This window comes from Merops nubicus, unplaced genomic scaffold, assembly GCF_000691845.1.
Source record: "Merops nubicus isolate BGI_N331 unplaced genomic scaffold, ASM69184v1 scaffold33588, whole genome shotgun sequence".
In the NCBI taxonomy this organism is placed as follows: Eukaryota; Metazoa; Chordata; class Aves; order Coraciiformes; family Meropidae; genus Merops; species Merops nubicus.
In genome coordinates, this window is record NW_008625682.1 from 19789 (window position 1) to 33965 (window position 14177).

General features: G+C 39.6%; 1 protein-coding gene across 1 annotated transcript in view; it reads right to left on the bottom strand.

Annotated features, from left to right (window-relative positions):
• Window positions 1-14128, bottom strand: part of LOC103778193 (chromosome unknown open reading frame, human C1orf112) — a 17486-nt gene extending 3358 nt beyond the window's left edge. The window contains exons 1-18 of the mRNA XM_008945766.1: window positions 14030-14128; window positions 13498-13537; window positions 12725-12813; window positions 12168-12272; window positions 11489-11629; window positions 10374-10536; window positions 9914-9998; window positions 9217-9355; window positions 8677-8757; window positions 7595-7659; window positions 5754-5902; window positions 4816-4924; window positions 4112-4298; window positions 3013-3095; window positions 2575-2626; window positions 2148-2237; window positions 1271-1456; window positions 482-604 (exon numbers count right to left, since the gene is read on the bottom strand). Coding sequence (XP_008944014.1) covers window positions 482-604; window positions 1271-1456; window positions 2148-2237; window positions 2575-2626; window positions 3013-3095; window positions 4112-4298; window positions 4816-4924; window positions 5754-5902; window positions 7595-7659; window positions 8677-8757; window positions 9217-9355; window positions 9914-9998; window positions 10374-10536; window positions 11489-11629; window positions 12168-12272; window positions 12725-12813; window positions 13498-13537; window positions 14030-14128 — 1986 coding nt within the window. The remainder of the gene's footprint in view (window positions 1-481; window positions 605-1270; window positions 1457-2147; window positions 2238-2574; window positions 2627-3012; window positions 3096-4111; window positions 4299-4815; window positions 4925-5753; window positions 5903-7594; window positions 7660-8676; window positions 8758-9216; window positions 9356-9913; window positions 9999-10373; window positions 10537-11488; window positions 11630-12167; window positions 12273-12724; window positions 12814-13497; window positions 13538-14029) is intronic.
• Window positions 14129-14177: the final 49 nt, after the last annotated feature.

Below are 14177 nucleotides of genomic sequence, written 5' to 3' on the forward strand. Positions count from 1 at the left end.
AGTTTGAAGCAGGACAGTCCTTTTTGCTTTATTGCAGCTGCAGACACAAGCAGGTATGTAGCCATGAGGGAACTGCCTTACCCTCTTGGGCTCAGATACGGGAGGATCGTTACCAGCTTTGTAAGCTTTCCCGTGCTAACCTACGTACTAATTAAATCACTCCAAGTTTTGTTCACATTCCAATGAACATTTAAGATACACCGAATTTGTAACTGCTATGCATCAGAATGAGGTATTTCAGACTTCTTGTTAAAGAAAGTCTGAATCTGAAATGGAGTGATAGGTGGAGTAACAAGGAGACACATAAGTAACATTCAGGAAAATTCCAACTCCACCCTAACGCCAAAAGCAGCTGCCAGCAGGTGGGCTCTACAGAAATGGTCCAGTCCAAGGAAAACAACCAGTGGCCAATACGTGATGAAACAGCTTCAGCCTCCCAAAGACACTCAGCTTTCACCCCTACAGTGGCAAATTCTCTTACCTGCTTAGCCTGGAGGAAAGTCCAGAACTGACCAAGCACTCCCAAGACAGATGCCTGAAGTTCTGCCTCCAGAGTGTCACCAGCAAAGTTGCAGGCAGCCAGCAGGACAGAAAGGGCAGTATTCTAATAGGAAAAAATGTGTAAGAGCCCCCCACTCAAAATACACATAAAATGAAAAGGATCCCAGGCTCATATTAAATATCTATAATGATACATGATGGCAAGAAGCCCAATGTGCTGTGTCAGCTGTATAGTACAGCTAATCCACCAGCCAACAATGCTTCCGAAGCAAGGAAACCATCCGTTACTTCTGTGAGTTTCACATGGTGCTGCAGTCATTAGCTGCATTGGCAGGAGAAAGCTGGCAGCAGATACTGATGTGGAAGTCTCTGGTTTCTCACACTCCTTTGCTAAGGACACCAGTGAGCATCTTTCAGATTTAATGCTGCATAAAAATATCCAGAACTTTTAAGCTTTAAAGTAATTATATGACATAATGTAATTTAGCAAGTCTAAAGAAAAATGTATCTGCTCACCCAGAGAGCAAAAAAACCCTGGAGTAACTGGTACACCACAAGACCTCCACATCACCCTCAGAGTGTCCTAAGGTGCTGTGTATTAGACGAAAACATTAAAATGAGAGTTCTTGTTCATGCATGTGCTAATCAAGTATGGAAAACAGCTGTGCACCACAACGAAAAATAGAACTGAAGGAACAGCAACAGAATCGTTATAGTTCAGAAGTCCAGAGTTCACACATTTTCACAGAGAGAACCAAATCTCCTTTACCACAGGTCGGAGCTCTCCCAGCACGCGCCTGCCGTTCAGCCAGCGCCGGCACTGCGCGAGCGCTGCCAGGCAGAGCTGGCAGGCCACCCCCTTCCGAAGGTCAGGGCTCAGTGCCTTCAGGGATATGTGCTGCCAGACTTCCAGGTTCTCCACCTCTTCTGGGAGAAATTTATGAGCAAATTCCACCTGCAAACAAAAGTTAATAGGATCTAAACAGATCAGAAGACAATCTGGTAATATGTCAGAAAGCTGAGAAACCAGAACACACTACTAGTTTGCTGTAGAAATAGTATACCCAAAAAAAAAAAAAAAGGCATAAAGCCTTTTGTTTAAAGAAAATACTTTTTATATAAAAACCTTTTAGAACTGCCACCTCCCTTGTAACATATAGGGCATCAGAATGATTAAGCAACTTATTTTTTCAGCTCTTTGAAACAGTGGTCCTACTGAGTAGAAAAGCAAACTTGAGCCTCCCCAAGGTATACAGAGAAGCACTGACAGGAAAGGACACTGCTCTTTTTATCTGATGACACAAGAACACACTCATGAACACCAGCCACAGATGCAGAGACAGGACCTACAGCTTCAGCAAATCTGGGAGATGTGCTGTTCTCATACTGAATCAAAAAAAAGACTTCACTGCTGCCCAGTAAGACCACTCTTAGAAAGGTGTACATGCCTTTCTTGGTTTAAAGAATAATATGTCTGCACAAATTGGGATCCACTACAACCAAGAACTAGCAAGTAGAGTATCAAGTACAGCAAGCGAGCACTCAGCATCTTATTATTTCTGAAGAACGAAAAGAGGGTATTTTAACACAGGCCACTGACTCGGCAGTCTTATACTGAGGACAGAAAATGTTGGCACAACACTTGCCTGATGATCTGGAGCCATCAAGAACAGCATACGTCTCAGCAGAACACCCAAGGCAGAGAGCTGGTAACAGTCACTGGGCCAAGACTTTATCTGAATTGGGATAAAAGGGCAATGCATCCAATTAAATTAAGTGAAAAAAAATCACCACTCAGCAAATGAATTCTATACAGAATGTTCTGAGAGTTGCTATGTGGGACCACAGCAGTAACATCCAAAATGAAACAATGCAGGACACATTGGAAATACTAGGCATATTGGTTTGTATTTTCAAAGTACTATTTCTGCTAATTATTAACCCAGTTTCGAGAATTAAAACTGTCTCCATTTGGATAAAAATGAAATTCCTGTCTTTGGTCATTTAGAAAGTGTGTTGGTGGGACTAGGATTAACACTGGTGCTGAACTGCAAACATCCCTGTGGTTCTTACCAAGTGGGCGATCACAGCAACGTGGTGAGCACACAGTTCAGCTGTTCCATACCTGGAATGTGAGAGACAGAAGCTTCTGAGTCTGCACTTCCCTCTCTCTCATTATAAATCTTGTCTGAGAGATGGCCATTTGGTAATATTTAAATGTGATAGGCACTGACATCATTTACTTGAGAGAACTCTTCCAGAAAACAATCAGTAAATAACAGAAAAGAAAAACAATCGGTAAATAACAGAAAAGGTATGTTCCCCTTACTTGCATAAATACAAAAATAACTAAGCCATTTCTGCTCCTAAATTTCAAAACACGCTCTGTGTCTGAAATGATTCCAATTTTGGCACCGTGTTGTCTTAAATCTCTTCCAAAGAATGATGTACAACAACAGAACTAACTCAATCTGTGGAAATCCTGTTTGAGCTGTAATGAAAATATCTTACCGGGCAAGGAAGCACCACGAGTCCATTGCCAGCAGGGACGTGATCATACTAGACCCCAGCACAGCATCCAGCAGAGCATACTCCTGAGGAGACAACATGTATGCAGACTCATGCAGAAACGGACTGCAGGCCTACTATTATTTTTTCCTCACTGATTAGCATAAAGCCTAATCAGATTTTCAGCTTATCCAATTAAAAATTTTTCAGAGCTCATTTTCATACTCTATATTCAGCTACACAATCAAGCAAGCAGCTACACCTTTAGTTGTGAGTACTCTGAATGTTATGTGTATGTGCATTTCAATGGGCTGGGGATCCTCCACTTTTCAAAACACTTCATCATGCACATCCCTTCTTCACAAGGCAACTTTTATGAAAAATTTTATTTAAAACAACGTATTGCTAATTTTCTTGCCAGCTTTATGGGCAGCTTACTGAAAACCAAATAAAATCTCTCCCTCTTTTAGGGAGACAAATTCTATCTGAAAGAGGAATATAGCATTCAGAAAAAAGCTACATCAGGGCTGTAATTTTTATGACAGGTTTACATTTACCTAGAGGTTCTTTTGTCCATGTGTGGTAAAAAGTAAACAAAAAAACCCTTTTACAATATTATATAATGTTAATCAAAACCTAGAATACTCGTCTGAAGTAGAAAGATTTGATTCTTATCATTTTATGGTATGTTCTAAGCTGGAATTGCAACAATATAATCTCCACTAAGTACTAAATGCTGTTATTTCACAGTATAGACTAACAAAACCGGGTAACTGTAACACAAATTGAACGCTGCATAAAAGAAAGGACTGAATTTTTATAACAACTTCACCTTCCTGCCTCCTAAAGAGAATAAAGATTTCTAATGCCACTGAGGTTCTTAAGAACTTGTATGAAGCTTTATTTTCCCTTTCCCACAAGTGACATTTGCTGCCTAACTGAACTCCAGTCCTGTAACCCTACCATGGCTGCACTCCACAGAACCACTTCATACCCCAGCATCTCTTTAGAGCTAGATCATTGCAAAGAACTCATTCTTTATTTTAAATAGTACCTATGCATCACAACGCCTGAGGGGATGATAAACAGAAGTCAATCTTACCAGCTGAGGAAAGTGTGATGGCAGTGTGGAAACAATGAAGGAGCACAGGTGGACACAGACATAGTGATAGAGGGTGATGGGAACTGCTGGCTGTCCTGTACTGGTCACTTCTGGCAAACAAACAGGGAGAGAAAGCTCGGCAGAACAGTGCTGGAAACTGAAGAAGAGAGCAGAAAACAAGGACAGGCTGCAAGGGTGAAAGAGAGAAAAAAAAAAAAAAAAAAAGAAAGAAAACCAGTTGGGTTACAGATACATAAATCCCAAATCCTGCAAGCAACTTCTGTACTACAGTCTTTGTTTTTTGGCTGCAAATGATAGCAATACCTGCAGTGCTTTTACACTGGATTTACATTACCAATTACCTTCCTCTTTTACAAATTCAAGTGATTAGAGGGCTCGGGCACAAAAATGCAAGATTTTAGCTTAGTGAAGTATCAGCAAATGACATGCTTATCTCCCTTCTTATCCTGGAAGTACTCTAAATACCATTTCTGTCCTGAAAAAACAAAGCCAGCTCTGGCTCTGTATCCTTCACGCCTGAAGCACTGAACATCAGATCCTGTTTTTCTCAGCATAAGAAAGTAAATCCAGAGTCTGACAAATTTCACAATCCCGTTGCAAGGGAAGCCCCAGCAGCTGAGCCCCGTTTGCCCATACGGACTGACTGCTGTGGTGAAGGACTACAATGAAAACCTTTTCAGTACCTTTTTCCTGTGATCCAGAGAGTTTGCACTTCCTCGGGCTGAGAGAACAGCTTGTCCATTATGGTAATCAGGATAAGACACTGGGGCAGCTGCTGCTCAGGAGGCAGAGCTGTAGAAATATTATTTTTCTTTAAAATGTGATGCTAGTTGCCCTAGTAAATATGTCGTGTGTGTGTAAACTGGCTTTTAGGCAAGTGACAAGTGATGACAGCTGGTGAAATAGAAGTTCCCAGTAAAACAGTCAAAAATCACTTATAGATATAGGGGAGAAAAAAAGGAATGCTTCAACCTGAACATCATGTTTGAAGTGAAAAACGAATGTGATATACTGTATCAGGTAAAATAATCCAGTTCTGAACTGTCACTGCAGGATGCTGCAAAGGAATTACAATCTGGGTGCCTCAAACACTGATGACACAAAGTTTTATTTTAAATGTCAGGATTGTTGCAAGGCCATAGCATGCATGTGGGAGAGAACATGCTGTCAACCAGCTATCTGAGGATTATGACATGTTGTTCAGGGCAGAAATCAGGGAAAAGGGGTGTGTTATAACAAAAAGCTGATCGTTTGACACTAAGGGATTCTACTTTTCATAGAAAATAAAGAAAAAATAGCTGTCTTCCACATACTTTGAAAGTTTGTGACATATGTGTATGCAAAACAGCAGAACTGATAGAATTTGAGTTGACCAGATCAATATTGAAGTTAATGTGAGTACTTTGGAAAGGATGCACTCAACAAGCAGCATGAACTACCTGGTATAAAAGTCACCCCAGGTAGCACACAGCTGGCTGTATCACAGTATCTACAAAAGAATTAGAGACAAGCACACCAGCACAGAATATTGCTTGTGGTCCAGAAAGTCAGAACACCAATCTTGATCCTTCCTAGATGCTTACACAGCACTACAGCAGTGGCAGCTGTACTTCAAACCCACCTAAATTTTCACTTAACACTTGCTCCATAAAAGGGCTGAAGGGCAGAAGCTGGTTGATGAGAGGGTCCAGAGCCACAAGAAAAACCCTGGATATTTCATCTCGATGAACTTCTGAGATCTCTGGAGCATAGAGACTGGGAGGAAATTTGCTGAGGAGGGACAAAGAAAAAAAGTTAAATATTCTCAGTAGCTTTTTCATCAACATTACTTTTCAAAAGAACTACAAAAATACAAATTCGTTATTTCCTTGTTATTGTGAAATAAAAGATGGAAAAGGCTCCTCATTCTAAAATATCTATTATAGCCTGGGAGTTACAGCTCTGCATTCAGCCTTTAAATTAAGCATCACAATCCATTAAGTTACTAAACATTGAAAGAAAAACTTACAAGCTCACAGAAAATGCATGTCAACTACATAACATACATAAGAAATACACTGAATCACAAAAAAAGCCAATGGAAAGCCAAAAAAAACCACTTGTATACACTATTTGACAGTCATAAATGTGACAGCACTAATTTAACACACAACTCTAATAAAAGGGTACCACAACTTCTTTGAAGAGGAAAAAAAACCCTGAGCAATAAAAGAAAAAAAGGAGTGATATGAGAATAAAGCAAAAGAGATCATGAAACAAAAACCTACTCTTGCAGCTTATAAAGTGACTGTAAAAATGCTACCTTCCTACTCAAAAATCCTGCTTAGTTTTACTGACTGAACAGAAGTTTACAGCTTTTCACTTAAAGACCTACAATCCAAGTAAAGTTATAAGAGGAAACTCATAAAAGATATCCTCCCGATCTTGCTGTGAAACATGCAGGGACCTCATGCACGCATCTCACCACAGAACCTGGTTTCAATTCCAAAAGAATGACTGAAATCACCCCTCAATATTATAAAGTCCACTCTCCCCTATTCTTCCCCACTGTTGCAGCAAATAGAGCAAAACTTATGAAAGAAAAATGGTAAGTTGCTTGCAGACTGTTATAGTTTATGAGCATAACATTAAAAAAGCTTTTGCTTCATTTTTTCTGTGAGATTTCAAGAGATTATAAACTTAATGGTAAAGCTCTGAAAAATGTCAGGATACTGTGTTTCTGGTCCTCTCCCCCTTTAGGACAAATGTTTCCATGCTTTGGAAAAAGGCTTAAAGTAAAAGAAGAAGTAGCCTGTCTTGAAGTAGAAACAATCTGTCAAATATTGCTGCTGATACAGGCATTTAGCCTTGGATTTATTCTTTCACTAGAGTTCAAGACAGAAGAAAAAGAGGGCTTGGCTGTTTAGATACAGATGAAATGGAAAAGATTTCTAGGGAATGATAATCCTGAATTGCTTTGACTGTGCGCGATTTGATTAACATCATGCTGTTGTTTGTTTCCAAGTGGGAGATGCACTGCTGGGCTGCTCTGGTTTGGCTCTGCCCAACTGCTTCATGGCGACGCCAGCAAAGGGCAAATCCTACCTTCAGGAATCTGACTGTAGGAAGAAGAATTTTCAAGTGAACTTGCGTAAACAGACGCAGCGCCTCAGACAATCGAGCCACATATTCTACACATAACTTGTTAAGAAATGTTGATGTAACTAATTGCAACAAAGTTAGTGGTTTGACAATACTGGACACTCACTGATCCAGAGCGGGCTTAAAGTAAGTAGGGTCACACAAAAATACCCAGTTTATTAAAAAAAATATTTCAGATTTATATACATGGAAAAAAAAGAAAGCAACAGCTCTGGAACAAGAACTGTATTTTTACACCTCAAAATACTTGCAGCTTTAAGAATGCAGTATGGAGATATTATTAAGATACTGTCAATAACCAGTTATCTGTACTTCACTTACCTGTATATCTGAAGAAAGAGCTGATGTAACTGAGAACACGAATCAGAGAAGAAAGAAAGAAATTCCTGAAAAATACATGAATTTTGAATGATATATTTTAAAATAAAAGTACAATTAAAAACACTTGCTTTCTGTTCTGCTATACTGGTGTGTAAAGTACCACTCTGAAAAAATTGGTGAAGTTCTAACATTCCACAGCACAAAGCAAGTCCATATAATAAACAATATATTCTTATTTAATCTTGATTAATCACACTACACGTACATGTAGTGTCTGTAAAAGAATTAAATTTGTAGGCTGATTTTAAAAAAATTGGTAAGTACAATTGTAATAGCCATAGAGCTCTTAAAAAATCTGAAGTGGTCTCACAAGTGCTCCAAGGCTGTTTTATCCTGTCACAATGCTATTCATTTTGTAGGAAAAAACAAACAAAAACACACACACAAAAACACAACAAAAAGAAATCGCCCCCTTGCTTGTACCCATGGGACAGAACAGATGCAGAAAGTACCCTCACTGCTGTTGCTAGATAGCAATATTTTTTCACATACATCCTTAAAATGCATAGATTTACAGCATATCTTCTAATGATGAGAAAAATAAAACACAGCAACAAAGTGCAAGGGCCAGGAAAAGATCAGGAAGTTAGTGTCAGAGGTAACAACAGTACAAAGACATTTCTTCTTATTAATGTCACATAATTTTCAATTGTTGAAAAAAGCAATAGTCCTGAAGAGGGGGCAAGAGGTTTCATCTGCTTAATTCTTCCAGATAAAGTTACTACTGCATTGACTCAAGGCTGCCCGGGAAAACTGGACATCTACCAAATCCTCAGTGAGAGTGCTTGGAACAGCTCATCACTCCAGTTTGGTTTCTGTTAAATCAGAGGAGCAATCCTGCTTAGGCTTGTGAGTATGTACAGGTGGGGGAACTACAAGCAGGTTATGCATGAATGTTAATAATACAACGCATAGGGTATACTCATAAATTGGTAAGATACTATGTAGTAAAAAAATTACTCCATTTGCAGCCCTGAGGCTTAAGTTTAATACTAACATAGAATACATGTATTAAAACCTACCTTGGTGTAGTGTACAAGGGAATTAGCAAAGAACCTGCACAGCTTGACTGTCTTCTGGAACAGCCTAAGGTCAGTGCCTTCCTGTCCAAAAAAAGCAATTCTAAAACTAAGTATATGGAGTAATGTAATAAAAAAGTTATTGCTAACCATGTACAAAAAACCATTTCAAACTTGATTCTCTACAGATTCTGCAACTATGGGGGAAAAGCTTCAGAAATCTCCCATATGCCTCAACATTTTTATATATATATTTTTATATATAGCAATATTCACTTTATAGCAAATATTGTCAGTTTAGGAAATAAAAAAATCCCAGAGCCTATGTCAGAAACTTATTTTCAGCACCTCACTAAAACATCCCCAATCTAAACAGTTATGGGTCTCATTTTCATGGGGTTTCAAAAGAACGAGGTGTTCTGCCTACCACATGAAGTAAAAAACCAAACCCATAAAACTCAAACCCCTCCAAGCAATAATGCGACACTGAGAATTTATCCTGCTCAAGTTCAACAGCAGCTTTGGGAGTTTTTTTTAATTCACCTGTATCTCTGATATCTTCATTTGCTCAGCCAGTTGCAAACAGGAGTGAAAAGAAAGAAGAGTGTCCTTGCAGAGGCCACTGAGGATGTCGCTGTGTTTCAGATGGCACTGCAGCAGAGAATGATGCTTCAGGCTTTGCCTGAAAGGTAAGAACGTAATCAGACATTTAAATTGTCAGAACTGATCATGCAATGAGTCAGTAAAAATCCAAGTAACTAATTCATCTATTTAGGCTTTCATACAACACTAATTGGTGCAATATCTGTGTACAAGGAAGCCAGAAATCTAGAGAGAACAATTCTCTTCAGAGCCACAGCTGTAACAGAGGAGCATTAGGGTGCAAGCATGAGGCAGCACAACTCAAGCACCTACGAAATGGCAGGTCAGGCCTCTTACAGTCACATTCAGACAACAGTGTTTCAAATTTTCTTCTGCATTGTAATACAAAGTGTCAAGCTCCTGTTACTTTTCACAAGCAAGTCTTAACTACCTTCACTGGTGGCACCTTTAATTCGACTGTAAGCTAAATGTCTAAATTAAATGACTAAACTTATTTACTGGCTAAATAGCCAAACCGAAGTCTCAAATTTCATGTGAAACTTTGAACATAAAGGTATTGGTTACACTGGTTATTTAAATAACACAGGTTATATAAAATGATAGTCTGTTTATATTCCAACAAAATCCAAAGACATACTTGATGATGAACTTCCATGTGTTAGCGTGAAGAGCATGGTCCATGTTGGAAATGATGGAGCAGATCTCCAGCACAGTGTGGATTACTAAGGAGGAAATAAAGCCAGCAACCACTGAGTTAACTCAGACTGTGAATTCCAAGCTGCACTCCTCTCCAAGGAGAGGAGCAGCAACCACAAGCACTAAAGAACAGCACTGCAGTGACATCAAGTCAGGAAAACAGCTAAGTGCTGCTGCCTCTTTCCTACAAACCTCAACATGCCCCATCCCACAGAGAAAGTCTAAGGAAAAAATGGAAATATTCAAGCTGCAAAATGCTGCCTTCTGAAATGCTGGTCAGGACAGCAGGAACTGAGCATGCTCAGAACCCTGGTTTAAAAAAAAAAAATCAGACATACCATCCACAGGAAAAAAACTGAGGAAAAAAAAAAAAACAAACAACTTATTAGAGCTACATATACCTGACACCATTTCTGTGATGTTCTCCTCCTCAGAAGCAGAGCCCAAGGAAATCATATCAAGTAGGTCCATCAGCTGCTTCTGAAGAGAGTAAGTTTCCCTGAACACAGCTTGTAGGAGATCAGAAATCAAGTGCAGATGCCCACAGTACACTGATTCGCTGTCCTGTAGGAAACGGGGAAGAAGTTTAAGAAAAAAAAGAATTCAGGAACCACAGCCTGATTTTTCACACGCTAAAAACAGGGAGAGTTAAAACCTACTTCAACTCAACACACAGCCAGATCTGCAGCTTCTGCTACCAACCCCTGTCTGTGAAATATAAACCCCTGCAGCCTCACTGACAACTAATGGAGTCTGCCTGGCTCTAGTGAGTTTAGTGGGTTAGGCCTAAATGCGTGTACCTAAGATCACGTTTGAAAAATTGAAACAGTGCAGTGTTAGCAACCAAGGAAACAACATTCCAAATATTTAAAAATTAGAATTGTTAGATAAAGGTTACGGCACCCGAGTTCAAGTCCTGATGTGGAATGCTCATGTAAATGTTCCCATGAGAAAGAAATTAAAAAGGGAAAATAAAGGCCAACCAAAAGTGATCGTGTCCTCATGACAACCTTGTTTTATTTTCACTGCTCTAGAGGGAATTACTGCTGCATCTGAAAATACATATCTGAAGCTGATACATGTTACTTATTGTAACCAACCACAAAGATCCTCATCTCAACTTTCAACCACTTTGGAACTTGCATAGAAATAAGCTAAGTAACTCCATTTTGGTAACAATTTGTAGCTCTGAAGGCACCTCTGATAGCTGCAGTGTTGAATATCACACAGAGCCTACGTTCAGGAGCAAAACGATCAACTGACATTAGTTCAAAATGTGGATATCAGACAGTCTGTACCTCTTACTACCAGGTCAGATTTGCTGGGCAGACAGGTGAAAAATCATCTCTGTATTTGTGCACCAACTACATTCTGTAAACTATTTAAGACGTAAAATTAAGTTAAAAAAATAACAATTTGATAACAGTATTATTTCAAAATAGGATCGTCTTACAAAGTGTGTGCTTCCTGAAAGCCAGCCTGGTTAAGGATTTTCCCCCTTCTCCCAGAGGCCTACCTTGCAGTGTGTAAAGGTGTTCTTCACGATGTGAAGCACCGAGGCGGGGAGGCTGCGGATGCTGCCCAGGGGCACGGGATGCGGCAGCGTGCAGACGTAGCGCACGCTGCCCGTCAGGGTTTCCAACAGCTGCACCACCGTCTTAAAGCAAGAAAACCAACAACAATCCATGTTTTTCACTCCTGCAATAATCTCAAAGGCATCTTTTTTGAGCTGAATTGCACCTAGACTTTTATGGTATTTGAAGCTCATCACTATTTGCATAAATAAGTCATTTGTTAAAGACGAATGAAGCTCCATAAAATACCACCAAGCAATTCCAGACCTTTTCTCCAATACCATGTGCTCTTTGAGAGTTTAGGATTTCTTTTGGCTATTATTCTCAATTTACAAACATTTTAAGACTCTGATTAAGCAACTGTATAAATAGGTGCCAGATTCACTCTTTAAATATGGAATTTTAGATTACTTTTAAAAATTATTATTAATATTACATGCTAGGTGTTGTCAAATCATCCACAAAATGTTAATTGAGCTTCAACTGCAAAGGAAGATCAGCTTACATTTTAACCACCTGGTTACTATCTGGCAAAAAAAATTCTAAAAGCTTCTTAATTGTCTAGGTGAAGTCAAAGAATAATGTGAACATTCCTTTGACAGTTTATTTCATGGGACTTGCCTGCAGAAGATTCCTTATGGTACTGCTTAACACTGTATCCTGGCTGGTTAATCCTTTGGCCTCACTGGATAATTCATACATCAAGGTATCAAATAACTGTAGAGTCTGTCAGAGCAAAACAAAACTTAAACTTTTTATTTATAGACATACACATGCAAATAGTACTGAGATAATTCACAGGAGAAAATAAGTGTTGGTTCTTCAGTTTATTTGTCCTGAGAGGCTACTTCACGTTGAAATTCTCCACCTTGGTCATTTTCGAAAGAGGCCAATCTTCTCAAAAAGAAATAAAAACTAATTCTTCTACTCAATACAGAAAGCAGAACATCATGTGTTTGATCCTATCCCCACTGTTAAGAATGGTAACAATTACAGAAAAAATCCAGCAATACAAAATTGTTGCATTTTTAAAGGGTAAAATTTTATTTTCAAGTTTTGTATCCAAGGCAGTAATTATATCATGAGACCTCAGAAAAAAAAAACCAATCACTGCATACTGAGCAAGTTTTTAGCCCTGGACTGACTGAAAATTCCACATTTAATTGAAGCTGTCATACCTTAGGTAATACTTTTGCGAAAAAAGTTTCTTCCAAATCTGCAAGGCTGATATGGGGCAAGAACATTTCAGTAAGGATCCTCAAAACACCTGCAAAGCAAACATTTGAAAATCCTTACAGGAAAACAAGGTGAGATAATCAGAAGCCTACCAGATGAAACAAAGAACTTCATCAAACAGAAACAGACCAGATATTTCATTTTGAAAGTGGCAGCATAACATTTACCACATATGCATTATCTTAAAAATCAAGTAACAGCTCCACTGTGCACAAACCCATCAACAGCAGCATCACGCCTGACTACACTTAGTTGAAGGCTGAGTACCACTGCCCATGGAACTAGATTTTTCTATTTTAAACTGCAAACAGCTGCACATTTAGCGTGTCTGTTGGCAGTAACAGACAACAGTGAATGCTAACAAGGCTCCTAGTTATGTATCTGTCTCATTTTCTTATCACTACCAAGTATTACATGTTTTATCACCTGCAAGGTAACAGCCAAAGAGACAATAAAACACAAGACAAAAAGCACCCTTCTTTCAAGTATCTAAAACTCAGAAGTAGCAGGAAGGAAAAAGCAGCCTTACATGCATAGCTTCTTTATGAATTTTTATAAAGCTTATTAAACATTCAATTTGTATAACATGCAAGGTCTAGCAGGATTGCTGGAAATGTGAAAGTCACTAGTTATGGCATAGCGAAGAAGTTAAAGTGCAATTGCAATGCAATGAATGATCTGTAGGAAGAAGAGGCGCTGCTTGGTCACTACTTACGGATGTGCTCAGCCCAGTCTTGAGACTCTTGGTACAGAGAGTAAAGACGTTAAAGAAACTCAGACTCGTTCTGCTGTAAAAGATTATCCTTAAAGCACCTGCAGAAGTCACAGTGACTTCTCTCCCACTGACCCCCATACACACCATGCACTACGTTGATTTGGTGGGGATGCTCCATAATCAATGCATGCAGATAATAAAATACCGCAGTACCCGCACGATCAGCGCTTCAACAACTTATTGGTAAGGTAAGTGTCGAGGATTTTTTGGGGGGGTTTGGGAGTTACTGACAGCGCTAAATGAACCACACGCTATTTTTCACCGTGAATCTTTTATTTCAGCGAACGGCTGCACTCATTTCCAGTGAAATACCCAACACCCAGCATTTCCATCCTGGCAGACCCTTACCAAGCACGCACCATCCCACGGATTTATTTGCGACTCTGAAGGAGAAATACCCCCCGCACACACCCCCTCCCCCGCCATTTCGGGATGACTCCCCACAGCCACACGTCCCTCCCAGGAAGGATATAAGGAGCCGGGGTAGGACAGCGGGCAGTTTCCGACGGCAGAGATCCCAATCCCAGCCTCCTAACTCTTCTAGGAGCAGCTCGGGGTCTGTCTGGGACATGGCACCGGCTCCGTTCCCCTCAGGGATGGGAAGCGGCGGGAAAATTTTA